The sequence below is a fragment of the Malaclemys terrapin genome, chromosome 4 (genome assembly GCF_027887155.1).
Source record: "Malaclemys terrapin pileata isolate rMalTer1 chromosome 4, rMalTer1.hap1, whole genome shotgun sequence".
Classification (NCBI taxonomy): domain Eukaryota; kingdom Metazoa; phylum Chordata; order Testudines; family Emydidae; genus Malaclemys; species Malaclemys terrapin.
In genome coordinates, this window is record NC_071508.1 from 107,529,704 (window position 1) to 107,545,286 (window position 15,583).

Genomic DNA, 15,583 nt, shown 5'->3' on the forward strand with positions numbered 1-15,583 from the left:
GGAGCCTAGAACCTCTGAGCAAACACTGGGGAGGCAAGCTGGAAGGAAACTGAAAGAAACGTGCTTGATTTCCAGTGGGATTTTGTGAAAATCGACATGCTCCCATGGAATGTTTTGATTTCGACAAATTTGCATTTTTTGACAGAAATATGTTCCATCAGAAAATTTCCAACCCTCTCTACTCAGTTCGCATTTAGGTACTTATATGAGGGCGAGAACTTCAAAAGTGTTCGTGCACAGCAGCTCCAATTGTGACACTTATGGTCAGATTTTCAAAACCTCTCACAGCACCAGAACATACTGAACTCTTCCGAAAATCTGGCCACTTATTTAGTTGCCTAAATGGGATCTGAGCTCTCTTGAAAACCTGGCCCCAACTGAATACTGTGCTTTAAAAAAAAAAAAAAAAAAAAAAGTCTGGGCCATAGTGGCTATGGGAAAACACTATTAAAATAAAATAAAAGGATGTATATATATATATATCCTTTTATATACACACATATATACACACACATCCCTGTCAGTGAGTTGTGGAGGAGGGTCTGGATTTTGGGTCAGTGGTTCATATAGGATATGTGGGAGGAAAATGCAGGTATGTACAATAGGATAGATATTCTCTATATACCTTTACTGCATTTACACCATAGTGGTTAAGGGTTTCTTGTGCATGAAGTTTGGCAGTTAGGTATAGTTGATTCATATAGGGTCAGAGAAAAAAGTTACCTTTCCATAAATAACTATCAATTTCTTGACTTACAAACATTTCAACAAAACAAGTGTGCCACACAATTAAAGGGTACCATTTAGCCTCAACTAAGAGTTTGTATAAATCAGAAGAGAAAAACAAAAGATGTTCTAAAATTACATGACAGCATCATACAAATGTAATGATGCTTCATTACTTATGTATTAGTGATGATGCAGTTCTGGACAATATTGAACATTACATTAAATTGTTGTGATTTTAAACAAAAACCATTAAAAGGTTTTTTGGACTGATAATCCAAATAATCCACTGATAAGCACCTGCAGTGGTACACAAAAAACACAGGGCTTTCTGTAACTTTAAGGAAATTATTTTCATTCAAAAGTTTCAAAATCTGTCAATCTAAATTAATATAAAAGCCTTGTATTACTGTTCCATACTAAAGGAATACTAGCTATTAATTATATTGCATTGAAAAAGAAAGAAAGAACAATTTTAAAGTTTTCTATTCCAGATATTGCCTAGGTCATCTGGTGTCTGTAAAACCGAGTGGTGGAGCTTCTCATCCAGCTGCAGATCCTTCTGCTCAATATGATCTGCATTCAAAGTGGCAGGAGAAGGTGTCTGTGATCGGGATCCAAGAGCAGATTGGATTGGAGAAGCACTTTCAGAGCCTGTAAATGCAATTTTTTAAAAGTTACCTTAAAAATCTTTTCTATTTCTTTGAACTTCTGAAAAGTTTTCTAAACATAACATTAAAAAAAGCCCTGAGCTTTTTTTTAATAATCAAATCTGGCCAAGAAGATATACACCACAAGCAGATGTCCATGTGAATAGTGCTGTGAAAGAAGTCATCAGTCAAGTGATAAACTGATACCAAAACGGGTTCATGGATTAATTGACAAATGTCTACATTAAGTACAAATCGTTTTAGAGTATTTATTTTCTCTGACAATACTTTCAGTGTTTTCAACCAAACAAGTTTCTTCCCACCTTCCTTCACCAAGATCCCAATTCAGTAAAAGCATTTAGGCATGTGTTTAAGTCCCACTGAAGTGATTATTTTTCTGAATAGGTATAGATTTTACATATATGCTTAAGTCATATGACTTAATTGGTGTCCAAATTCCTGAATGTGAAAAATAGGGCCAGAGAAAATACAAAGAACAAGCAAACTGTAGCTAAATGAAAATTCTTATTCCTTCAACTACCAAGGGAAGTAAAATTCAGTGCTGGGGAGCAATGCTGCAAAGACATCTCCTGATGTTTTATTATTTCTTGGTATCCTTGTCAGGTCTCCACTACCGACAAGCCTGGGAAAGGAGAGCAGGTGTCTGATATGTTTCGGTTCTCCGGTTCTGCTTCTCTTGCCTCACAGTTCACCTTGCCTTTGAGTCAGGAGCTGGCTGGAGATCCCCATAAGCAGCCGAGCTCAGGCAGCTTTGTTAAATAGCAGAGAACATGGGAGATATGTGATTTAACCCCTAGCTTACCTAAGCATAAATAAACTTGTTACCATGAAAATGTTGAAAGTCTGATTTTTAAAATTTAGACAAATGTAGCCTATATTTGAGATGTCATGATCAACATGTATGTATGTGAAGTTCCAAAAGCAACTAATTTAGCTACAAGAACAAAAAAAACAAAACAAAATAGTAAGGCTATTAAGACTAACTTGCAAAACAATGATTTTTAATTAATTGTTCTCTCTTTAAACGTTAGATTTATAATATCTAGAAAGCATTAAAGTAAATTCAATTGTTGTCTGAACAGTAATTATGGTAAATAAGGAAACTAAATTAAATTGCCCAACTGTGAAATACAGGGATTTCTATCCTGCTTCAAGTGAAAAAACTCAACACAACCTTAAATATGGAATTGTAATTAGTGCCATTATAATAAAAAGATAGTAGCAGTTCACGAAAGTGGACACCAAATAAAAAAAACATCTGAAAACCACCACCAATATATCCTGGGGAAGTACTTTTCCCCCTTTCAGCACTGCTCTGCAACACAGCATACTGTTTCCCTCTGGTAGTTAAAAGGTAAAGGATTTTTATTAGCTACTGGTTGCTTGTTCTCCATCTTTTCCTCAGGCCTTATTTAAAATGCACATTTCAGGCTAAGAAGTTCCAGGACTTCTCCAAAAGGACATTATTTACTCCTTTCCACACAGAAGCAGAAAATACTTACTTTAAGGGTGAGGGAGGCATGGGGAAGAGAGTACATCAAGTACTGTATTTAAAACCTCTTAAAATAAAGTTTATTTTATTTCTTCTCCTGTTTTCTGCTCTCTCCACATAGAAAGATATAGTGACCAAAACAATTCTGTATAGGAGTTGGAAAGGAAAGGGCAGACTAATTATGCAGAATGTGATAAGCTACTGAGTTCTTTTGAGAAAACTAAAGGATACTCCATCACAGTTGCCTCTAATTCTTACAAAGCGTACTGCAGAATCACTTTGCTCTAATGCTACTGAATGAACAGTGATAGACAAACTCATTCATTTCCTGTTAATACTCCAGCAAGAAAATTTCCCACTAAGAAACTGGAAAGCAGAGCTAAATAATTAACAAAAATAAGTATCTTTGCCAAACAAAAATTGCCTATCCCTGAAATGTTGGCTCAACAAACAAACAATTTGAAGGAAACTAGGGCAGTAAGATTAATCCTCTTAACACTTCCATGCCAAAGAAAGAATTAAAACAGCAAGAGTACAACTGAACAAAGCCACTACAGTTTATAAATATGGAGGGGACTAAAAAAAATGTCTAAAGGAAGCTAGTACCATGCTTCTCTGAGTATAAAGACAGCTTCAGGAAAGGAACAGAGTATTTCTATGGCTCATCTGCCACAAGTAGAGATGTCTTCAATATTTCTCAAAATGCAGGAGTTTGATTTGTTATAGACCCCCACAGCCCAGGGTACAGATGTTCTGTTGCAAAGATGAAACTTCAAAGTAGCAAGCATGTTTGATCCTTGGCTTGCAACTGCCACAGTATTATACAAAACAGCTAGAGAACAAGGGATGTGAAACTGGCTATGGAATCCATAAATCCTGGCCCTAGTAAACTCAGACACTTCCTCAGGATGTGCCTTGGAGAAGATTCTTTCCACAATCTAGTTCTCAAGAGGTTGATTTTTACCATGTTAAAAAGGGTGGGGAGAAGAAAAAAATCTAATAACTCAACATTCAAGTGAACATGGATTGTATGGTGCACATGTTGATGTTTTACATATCAAAAGCATCAAGCTCCATAACAGAACACCCTGAGAGAACGTAAGAGGTAGGAGTGTCTCAGGCATCCCATGATGTAGCTGTAAGTTGATCTGAAAAAGTACTGTATACCAGAGTACTTTAAAGAGTTATTTATATAAAAAAAATTAGTTGTTTTTCTAGTAATGATAAAAATAGTTGGTAACACTTCATCAATGAGATACAGTATATTATGTACTCACAGTTTTCCACATGATAAATCTGTCAATTTTTCCAGAAAAGACTAAACATATACTTAGCACTCTATGTCAATATCTGCTGATCATGTAAGTCAAGAGGAAGTTTTTCCTAGTCAGGTTATTTCACTCAGTTTTCATAAGGATTTCAATTAACACAATACCTGAATTCCAAATATCACTGTACACAGAAAATATATTAATTGCAAAGTTGCTACCTGTATTCTTCAGCATGAATGGGAAAATATTTGAAATTAAAATCTATTTATTTTTACAACTACTTTACCAGTAATAGTTGCAGCTTCAGCAGACAATGGTTGCTGGTTAAGACTGCTTGTTTCAGAATCAATGTGGAGTGTAGTTAGACTAGCCACTTCCTGTTCCTCGGCACTCTGCTGATGTCCTGAAATTGCATCAATCTCAGTGGAAGCTGGTGTCCCAGCATCAGTGCCAAAACTGAAACCTATAGTAAGGAAAGAGCTACGTGGTTAATTATACCATTGTTGATGAACACGAACTTAAAGAACATTGCCAACCAAAGACACTTCCAAAATGGTCCGTGTAAAAATGTATACACCCCTTTATGTTAACAATAAACAGCTCAAGCAAATTACTCCAAAACCAACATTTAAGTAGGAAACCATTTACTATTTCAAATGCTTCTCCAGTTTCAGTCACAAAACTGAGTTATGCAAAACACACTGCTATTGCATATTCTGCATTCTATTTAGTTGGCAAGGTCAAATATTTTTACTTCATTCTCATCATTTAGGTATAATATAATGCACAAATTATGGAATCTGCTCTCAACACTGAGGGCTTGTCTACATGGAGACAGTGTGCAGCAAACTAAGGTGTGAATATTTGCCACACCAGTTTGCCAAGTGCTAACTGGCCATGTGGATTCTGCTACTGTGTACTACAAGTTCCACAGTGCACTTTGAAGCACTACAGAAATTTTAGGGCATCACAGAATGGTCTAAACAGCATGCTAGTGCGATGTAGATTTACATCCTAGCTTGCCGAGCACTAAGTCTCCATGTAAACAGGCCCTAGGGTGCCTAAAAGAAAACATCTAAGTATCAACTTTAATTGAGAATATTATGGAAAATGACAGTTTTCTGCAAATAGTACTAAATTGATTGTTTTATATCCTGAGTTTTAGATTTGACAGCTTTGAGATTATAACACTAAAGACAAAATTTCATGCTCAAATCAGTTTAGCCAATGTAGCTTTTGTCGCTCTGCTATAGTTAAGGCTATATAGTAAGATTCCAGGATTGTCATTCCACGTGTCGCTCTGAAGCCTACAATATCTGTTGAGTCAGTGTAAAGTGACGGAAACAGCTACAAACATGGTTGAGGTCTCTTTTTGTTTAGAACATCACCAGGTTCAATCATTACTGAGATTCATAGTCTCTTTTTGTAATTTTTAGTTCTCACTCCTTTTTTTTGGCTTTTTTACACTTTACAAATTACACCAGTAAGAAAGCACAGGTTTTATCTGGGTAGTTATTTAACTTCTAAAGTAAATAATTCCTACATTTTATATAGATTTTCCAAAGAAAACCCATCACTTCTCGGTTGTACAAGGTGTGTCCTCAGTGACACTTGTAGCCTCTTCCCATTAACAAGAATGGGAGTGGCATGAATAAAAAAAATTCAAAGAAAAATGGTTTAATAAATTGGCTGTCTCTTATCAGGTAGTATTTTGCTTCACTATTTCACTGCATGCATCCGATGAAGTGGGTTTAGCCCACGAAAGCTTATGTCCAAATCAATTTGTTAGTCTCTAAGGTGCCACAAGGACTCCTCGTTCTTATTCCTAACTACATAGTCAAAAAGATTGTATACTAAGAAAGGTTTTTACTACTTTTTTATATTTAAACTGATGTTTCAAGGAAGTAAAAAAGACTTCCAAAATGAATGCATGAAGACATTCCTCAGTGTAGGGACCATATCTTCCTAGGTATGTTGTGTGGTGTGGTTGTTCAACACATTACACAGTAAGGCCCCATTTTTGCTTTGGGCTCTACCACAATACAAATAGCGAATAAAGCTATTTTAATAAGAATTACTGCATCTTTCAAGAACTATATTACTTCACTAACTAAACTATTGATAACATCAATGGGATGTTCATATGAAATCCTGTTCATGAGACAGCTGTATACAACCTATTTAAAAATGGAAATTAATACGCATAGATAAAAACAACTTTACTACTTTTGGAAAAATATACTTGCTTTCAAATTTGTGGCCATCATACTGGAAAGCACTGAATGAGTCAGAATGGCTATCTGAACTGATCAGGTCACTGCTTCCTGCACTGGCAGGAGACGTCCATTCAGAAGGCACACCTGGATCATCTATAGGGCGCATTTGGCTCTGCTTGTTCAATATATCAGGAAGGTCTTTTGGAACTTCCAGGCTGCCAGGACTGCTCCCTCTTCTTGTCACATTCTAAAAATTGAAGAATTATAAAGTATTTTACAATCTAATAGTTTCCCTATTCACAGCAAGCAGTTATCACACATTTACAAATGTCAATATTCAGGGAAATAGTTCACAAATAACCAAATTCAAAATGTCTAGATGTTATGATGTATATAGATTTTTTTTAAAGTATTTTTTTTTTGTAAAATGCACTTAGTTTATTGAAAGGATACAAGTTACAACGTTTAATTAGAAATTACCTCCTTTATTAAAATAATTAAAAAATAATTGAACCCATTCTTCCAGTATTTAAAGCTGTATCAAAAAAATGCTCAGTGCAGAGAATTCTAGGGCCTACATTTTGTGAACTTTTCACGTGCCTAAGTTGTGTGTGCAAAAAACCCAATGAGCCAGTAATAAATGTCGATCTTGCACATGCATATAACATTGTGCACACAAATCCCTTACTCACACCTGTGCATTGGGCTTTTTGCGCATCAAAAACAGGGAACAAACAAATGTGCATGCACTTCAAAAGACTGGGAATGAGGCCAATATGTGAAACATTTGTTAAAACTAGAGAGATGCAGAGAATATGGAGAGAGAATATTTTGAAAATTATCTCCAAAATACTAAACATATTTTTCAACCTTAGCTTTCATTATTTGTGAGAAAAAACTCCATAAAACAATCTTGACAAATTTTGACTTGCAGCCTACAAAACTGAAAGCAGAATCTCAATATGCACCAAGAGTCAAATGCTATGTATATCTTAATTCCCTAGACACTAAACATAATACTCAATATTCACTTGAATACCTATTCAATGTATTGTGACGATGGAACCTACAGATCCTTTCTTACCCAGAAAAGACTGAAGTGTTCGAAGCCTTGTGTGTGTGTGTTCCTGGACTCTCACAATTGCCCCTTTAACAAGTTAGCACTATTTGTGTGAGGATGGAGAACTCAAAAAATCTGGAAAAGCTTTTTTATGAAACATCCTGAACTTTTCTATGAACTAAAAGTTAAGAGACTAAAGGTAACCGGTGAGAGAATTTTTTTTTGTTTTTTAAACACTAGACCTGATCTGTTCTTTCCTTTGTCCTTTCCCTATTATCTAATCTTAATTACAGGTTTCACCAGGTTGGTATAGTTTTCATGACATAAGTTTGATGTTTCTAGGATCTTCAACTACCTGAAGGGGGGCTCCAAAGGGGATGGAGCTAGGCTGTTCTCAGAGGTGGCAGATGACAGAACAAGGAGCAATGGTCTCAAGTTGCAGTGGAGGAGGTCTAGGTTGGATATTAGGAAAAAACTATTTCACTAGGAGGGTGGTGAAGCACTGGAATGGGTTACCTAGGGAGGTGGTGGAATCTCCTTCCTTAGAGGTTTTTAAGGCCCAGCTGGACAAAGCCCTGGCTGGGATGATTTAGATGACGTTGGTCCTACTTTGAGCAGGGGGTTGAACTAGATGACCTCCTGAGGTCTCTTCCAACCCTAATATTCTATGAGTTTATGGATCTAACAACTTAGCACTTGTTGGGCTAACAATTTGGACCTTGCCTGACATTCCCTTTACAAATCTGCCATAAGATCAAGGGAGAATTCCATCCAGCAACTGGATCTCAATTCCTCATTCCAGCTGACCTCAGCAGGGACCACAACTTTCTACAACACTGAGGTAAGAGCCATGTTTCCTGCCTGAACTGATAACAGGCACAGTCAACATGTCTGACCACCTACTTATAAAAGAAAGTTCTTCCCTTTTCCTCACTCATCTGCCCTTTGTGTCTATTTCTGTTTTGTTGGGAATAAACTGATTTACCAAAACCATAGACTGAGTTTATGACTTTGATATAATTCAGTTAACATTTTCCATTTTATAGTAAGGGTTAATTTGATTTTATGAGTAGAAGGTTATTAATTCCTTAGTAACAACACATGATATTCAACTTTGAATCATATAGAGAAAGAACCAGATCTTTTCTAAGAACGAGGAGCATAAATAACACCTGAGTCAAATGATTTTGAATGGTGTAATTTAAAAAAAAAAAAAAAAAAAGAAGACATCTTTAAATACACACTAAGATTGGCCAAAAATTCAGTGGTTTTGGAATTGAATAATGGAACATGGCAACAAGATAAAGGATTGGCAATTTGTTCTATACATGCTGTAGGCTGTATTGGGACTATGCAATATATTGTGCACCAACAGTTCAAATCTGATAAACATGGGATGTACCTTTGAAGGAGAAAAAACCCAGCATTTGAACAGACATTTAAGGCAAATCACTTGCCACTTATCTATCATTTATCAGATATGAAGATAAATCAATCCGAACTAACTACACGGAAATTGTTCCTCCTTTACCCCATGCTATTAAGGAGCCCAACTGCTCTTTGAAAACTTTATATGTGAGCAAACCTTAGAACGGCATTGGATACATCCACAACCTACTGAAAAGGAATTTGCTAGCCACACAAAATTGGAGTGATCATTAAGTTTGAAATAATAAATTTAAATTGCTTCCCATTCAGTCTCTTCGTTGACAGAAAAACTTGCAATAAAACAGTAATTTTATATTTTTCCTTTCCCATTGCTGCCAATTAACAAAACATTTATCTTCTCCAATCAGCTGCCTCTTTTCATAATCATTCAGTGATAACTCAATCCAATGCTTGTAATACAGAACTGCTTACATGATTATGAATGAGGACATCTCAAACATGGCATTACTGATCAAATATGGCAAGAGTGAAAAAGTCAGGCTCTAGAGCAGAAAGCTATTGATACAAAAATATCTTGATAAGCAGAAGTGAAAAGAAAAGAAGCGAAGGCAAACTACACACCATTTAAAAATATTTAGTTTTCTAGATTGTGCCAGTAAATACACCTTCACAGAACAATATACAATACCACACTGTGTATGTTAATACACACATTCAGGCTTTGATCATGCAAACACTTATGCATACAAGTAACTATGCTCAGGATTGGTGCCATTCAACCCAAAGAGACGATGCAATAGAATACTAATTTGCGTGAAGTGACACTGTTTGCGGGATCAATAATGAAGAATTTTAGCATAAAATGGTGTGTGAATATTATGTCACTGCCCATTAGATTGTAAATCCTGTTTTTTAAGTCATGGTGTGTGACATAATATACACGCAACATGACAAACAGATTTACAATCTAATGGGCAGTAATTTTCAAATGTATTTCTGGTTCTTAAAATCCAGAATAAAATATTTCTGTAACTAGAGCAATAATTTTATAAATGTATTTGCATATTGTTTTTACATGCAAAAAAAGTCATAAAAGCTTACCAATGCACTACCACTGCGGAGTCTCTCAGCTATAAACTCATCCATGAGGTCAGGAACATTTGTATTGCTACTGCCAATATCGCTAGCAAGAGGGTGCAGCTTTTGACTCATGTCCTCTCTATTGACTAAAAGCAAATGAATGACTACATATAGTAAGGGATACTTTTAAAAATACATTTTAAAAAACAGAAGTCAAATCAAGAAACCTAGGTCAGTAAAAAAAAAATTACTTCCCAAACATGCATTTAAGAGTTTTCTCCTCTTGAATAGATTCAGTCTTAAGAATTAGTAAATCTCCTTTTTCCTCCCCACTAAGCGGGTGTTAGTCAATTTCCAGTATAACCTTAAAGAGCAAGAAAGCTTACAGATAAGCACTACTCAAAGTTGTTAATGCTTGCTTTAAGGATACAGCATATATCCCTCCTCCCTTCCACCACATCACAAAAAAAATACAAATCCTAAGAATTTTTATTATTTCTAATGAGGAACAATGCTGGAGAAGAAAGTACACTAGATAAAGAAATATGATAAATGTCAATGTAGTACTGTATACAGTTAGTATACTTGCAAATAAAATCTTATGTAATAAAAAATAATATATGGTGCAACATGGAATACAAACTCAAAAAACTCTTTAAATGGTCAGTGATTTATGAACAACTAATTAATTTCTTTTAGTTTCCACATTTTATAGAATTACATTGCCTTAATTATACTATGAATGTTGCAACTAATTATAGCATTTTAGCCTTTAAGGTTGCAATTTGTTCAAATTCATATTCTTAGATAAAAATTATCCCTCAGGAGACTACAGTGAAAATTATATGAATTTAACGTACGACCTTAATATCAAAATTTCAAATAAAATGATATTTCAAAATAATTTGTGTCTCACTACTTTTGCAAATGTAAACTGTTTATCTTGGAGAAACTACATAAAATGTTAAAACAAATGATATAGAAAGAATCTTTTTTCTGAGACATTATGATACTAGTACCACTGCCCAGATTGTTATTGTGCTATGCCTACAAAGACTGCCCTCAGGTGGCATTAACATCTCAATGCAGGATGCATGACAGAACATTCTGTTAATCATGCTAGCATAACAGTGTAAAAAGGAAAACCTACCTTACTGCTGAAAGTTAATTTATTGTTCATTTAAAGTTATTTAAGTTGTGAACTAAGATGATGAATATTAGAATAGCCTTGTTCTGTTTGATCAGTCCACAGAGGTCCCATATTTAGCTGAAAAGGACTACATGAGACCTTTATGCACATCCATGATCCAAAGAAAAAGAAAGCAATGATAGAGATTGCCAAAGTGTAACTGCATCCACTTCAGTGAATGCATACAGAAAGGCCTAAAGAATGTTTTGAAATGGTTCAAACAAAAAATTACTAAAGCCACATTGGATTGTTCTAATGAAACCATCCAAATAAGAAGAAATTTCTCTGTTTTATTTAATGTTAAAAATATTCTGTATGTGTTACATAATTGATTAAAGGCCAAGTCTCAACTTCAAAGCCTAATTTTGGGAGAATTTTTTTGTTTTGGAGGAGAGAAGGAGGAGGAGGAAGAAAACATACTAAATGAACTAGCAATTTTAGCCGATAGCCGAGTCTTTTTACCAGACAGACAAACAATAGGTACCAGGACTTACTATTCCACTTGAAATAAAATATATATATATATATCTGAAAGCCATACAGTAGGCTGAATTTCAAAGCCCTCTAGTGTAGGCTATGATGCAGGGAGACTTGCATTTGATCCCTTGGTAGGTCATTTACTGTCTCTTCCTCTTCCCTAACTTGATGCTCTTCAGCAGCAAAGAGGTTCAACTAAGTATCTTTAAAAGGGAAATTAGTAATTTAAAGTATGTAAACATAACTTATGCTGGGGAAAATTTCAGCTGGCTAAAGGCGCATGCATAACCAAACAGGGAAAGCAGTGATCATCCCAAAGCCTTTTGATTGCTTATAAGAGCTTGCTTCAGTTGCATTAAGCCAAACTGGTGCTGCCTTTCTCCTTTTGCACTGTGCACACTGTTAGTGCTCACCTGCAGCTTTCCTTCCAAAATAGCCCATTACATGACTGTACAGATCCCTCAGTGGAGCCTCTGCTGGTATTCTGTTCTGCCTCTGTGGGGAAACATTTGCCTTCGGCTTCGAAAGAGCATGTACAACAGTTTTATAAACACCACCCAGGGAGCCCTGCTGTGGTCCTGACTCCTGACCTGATGACCTAGGTACACTACGATTATGCAACTGATTAGCTGCAATACCTTCTTTCTGCAAAATGGGTGTTTGAGCTTCTGTGGATTCCTTAGTCTGTTTACTACTAACTGAAGCTGCATTGGCTGCATCTAGAGGTCTATATACTCCTGGTCTGACTAGCTCCAAGACAGCAGATGAGCTGGTGCTTGTGTTGCCACTACCGCTACCACTACTGAAGCCACCAAGTTTACGAAGTCTTGCCCTCCAGGGGGCCTCTTTGTTTTCTAAAGGGTTATAAAATTGAACAGACTCAGTAGATGGTCTAAAAGTAACATGAACACTATTTCGTTTCTTAGCAGTTATTTTCATGATTTTGGCCTTATGGGTTACTGTTTCAGAGATACTCCTTTTAGTTGGTAAAAGTTTGCCTGTAGCGTGAGGCATTTCAGGGTTAAATGGTGCTTTAGGTAGAACTTTCTTTGCATGCATAACACGTGTGTAGGTTATTTTTTCATTAAACTGGGCACTTCTAGGCTTTTCAGCTAAAGCTACTTCCACAGCTACATCTACATCAACTTCAGTGGCTGTTTGTCTGTACAGGTATCTCTTCCTTTCTTGGTTATCAGGGCTACTTGACCCATGCTCAAATAAACTTTCATTTTGTTTATCAATATTTAATTGTTTGGCTTTATCGATCGCTTGATTTCTTGTAAAACTGTCTACCTGGGTAGGTGCAATATTACTTATAAAGCCACTTTGGTTTTGTTCTACATGTTCAGCTCTTTCGGCAACAGTGTTGCTACTTGCATATTTAACAGTCTGATCTCTATACTCTAATTCATCCAGTGGTGAACTATCATTTCTATTTTCTGTTGTATCGACTTCAGGAGGAGAAGCCTCAAATTTATCTATCTCATAGTGACTGCAAGGTTCTTCTTTTTCCTTAAGATATTCTCTCAGAGAGGAAAGAAGATCATCTTCACCTTCAAGGTCAACATACTGGCTTTGTTCAAAGGATGTATTTGCAAGATCTACTGGCCCTATCAAATGACAGAGATGGTCATAAATACTATCCCCAACTTCCAAGGAGGACTCTCTGCTATTCGTATCAGTAATATGACTTTCAGTGGATCTATATATTGAAGAGGTCTCAGTGGAACTCTGTAAGCTTGGCGCATGATGGGATGAACTGTCAATGACAGGAACTGCACCTTTGGCTCGTTCAACTGTGAATGGTTCCAGGATGTCAGATGTGCTGCTGCTTCTTGGCAGTGGCTGTTCCTCATTCAGTGCACCAAAAACTTCGCTTGGAGTGTCTTCGCTCTGTGAAAAATGTCTGACTCGAGATGGACGTGGAAGAATTTGAGTATCATCAATATCTGTAGAAAAAAAATTATAGGTAATGTGCACAAGGTAAGTCTATAAAGATTATTATTATTATCATCATCATTATTCACTGCTATATCCTAATGATATGCTTAAAAAAAACAAACAGAAGAGTGCAGAGCCGGGTTTCTTAAGTACAAATATATTTTATCCAATATTAAATGTTGTTAAAAATACACACAATATCCATACACAATATGATATAAATGAGTTAGACCATCAGAACACAGCTTAAACGTTAACATGCATGGAAATGGACAGTGATATCATGGAACATTTGGAAATACAGTTAAAGCTAGAGCTGTGCCAATAAGTTAAATAATTCAATCAAAATTATTTTAACTAATGTTCAAAAGAGGAAAAAAAGGTACTTGTAATATCTCAACAGCAGAACTCTCCATGGATTTAAACTCTTGAGAAATATATAATTCAAGAGGAGAACATGGCAGTTATCTGGAAAAATAAGAATGTTCAGTACAAATGGGTGACACCTAATATTTATCAGTCTCTAGTAATTTATTTTTTAATCTAACACATAATGCATACATGAAGGCTTAAGTTTTAAAAAGAGAAGATGTGGAGGAGCTTGGGCCTTTGGGAGACACATGTATAGATGAAGCACAAGTTAACTCAATTCTTTATTGTTAAAAGGATATTTTTCTACATATTTCTAGTCTTCAAGAATGCAAAACTAAAGGGATAACTGATACACAGATAACAGATATTACCACACTAACTGTTAAAAGATCCCATTTTGGGAAGCCAAAAAACCAGACCAGGACTGGGACCAGACCAAAAGACAACACAAATTAACTCCCCTCCCCCCCCCCCCCAAAAAAAACACCCAACCATACCTACTCCCCCTCTCTCCCAAAACCACACACCAAAAACAAAACAAAAACAAAAACACCACACCACCACCACCAAACAGTTTTATTCAAGTAAATTTAGGTTTGGTAACTCTCATGAACTTTAAAGACCTAAGCCTGGTCTACACTGGGGGGGAAATCGATCTAAGTTATGCAACTTCAGCTACGTGAGGTAAGTCAACAGTGGACGCTCTCCCATCAACTCCACCTGCACCTCTCACCGCAGTGGAGTATCAGTCGACGGGAGACCGCTCGTCAGTCGATTTATCGCGTCTAGACTAGAAATGATAAATCGATCCCCGCTGGATTGATTGCTGCCCATTGATCCAGCGGGTAATGTAGACAAGCCCCTAGAAACTGAAATTTTACATCCACAGAATAGTTAATACAGTTAACCAGTATAAAAGAAAAAACATAGTTATGGGTGAAAGGAGAAAGCACTCTATGCCCATTTTATTATTAGTTCTTGACCCCTCTGCTTAGGCTGCTAATACAAGTGAAAGTTAGTACTAACTGAAGTGCAGGGCTTCTGCAGGCCCAATATATATCCCCCAGCAAATGGGCAGAGATCACACCAATCCATTTCACATAATCCATTGAATTGAGAAACTATAACTTCATCCTTCAAATTTCCTAAAATGCTAAAGGAAACACTAACATTACACAATATATAGTACCAAATCAGTGATGTGGGATACAGAAAAATGGATAATAGCAAATGGCTGTTACAGATGCTCAAATAGTATCAGTTTCCTGATGGGAATTACAGCTATTCGAAGCAGTATTTTTAATGGAATGTGTAACAGAGTTTTATTATAAAAATATCTGCCGTATTTTTGTTAGAATCACTCACTTCTTGGTTATGTTTTTTTAATTGTAGATTTTTAAAAGCCAGAAACATTAACAACCATCAAGGTTACTTGATCATAAAAATGGAGGAATTAAGGTTAAATTAATTAAGACAGTCTTATCTTCAAGGACTGCAAAGATGTATTTAAAACCAGGATATATTCCACCCCAAAAAATTTAACGAGACACACTCCGACATGTTACTGCAAGATTAACCATCCTATGTTAAAGAAAGTGGGCAGACTTCACTTTAAAATTTTCTGAATTACTAGTTCACAGTCACCTAAAACGATGACAGCAACATTTAATTAAGACTGAGCCTGAAGTTACCTTACAAA

The 15,583-nt window shown here is 36.0% G+C and overlaps 1 protein-coding gene across 3 annotated transcripts in view; it reads right to left on the reverse strand.

The window, feature by feature from the left end:
* The window catches only part of RALGAPA1 (Ral GTPase activating protein catalytic subunit alpha 1), a 245,567-nt gene that overhangs the window by 130,795 nt on the left and 99,189 nt on the right, over positions 1-15,583 (reverse strand). For 2 of the 3 annotated variants that reach the window (XM_054025347.1, XM_054025346.1), the window contains 5 exons: positions 13,353-13,520; positions 9,927-10,051; positions 6,407-6,623; positions 4,447-4,623; positions 1,228-1,380 (listed from right to left, as the gene is read on the reverse strand). In XM_054025347.1, the coding sequence (XP_053881322.1) occupies positions 1,228-1,380; positions 4,447-4,623; positions 6,407-6,623; positions 9,927-10,051; positions 13,353-13,520 (840 nt within the window). Of the gene's footprint in view, positions 1-1,227; positions 1,381-4,446; positions 4,624-6,406; positions 6,624-9,926; positions 10,052-11,984; positions 13,521-15,583 lie in introns of all 3 variants that reach the window. The other variant, XM_054025345.1, reaches the window with a different exon arrangement.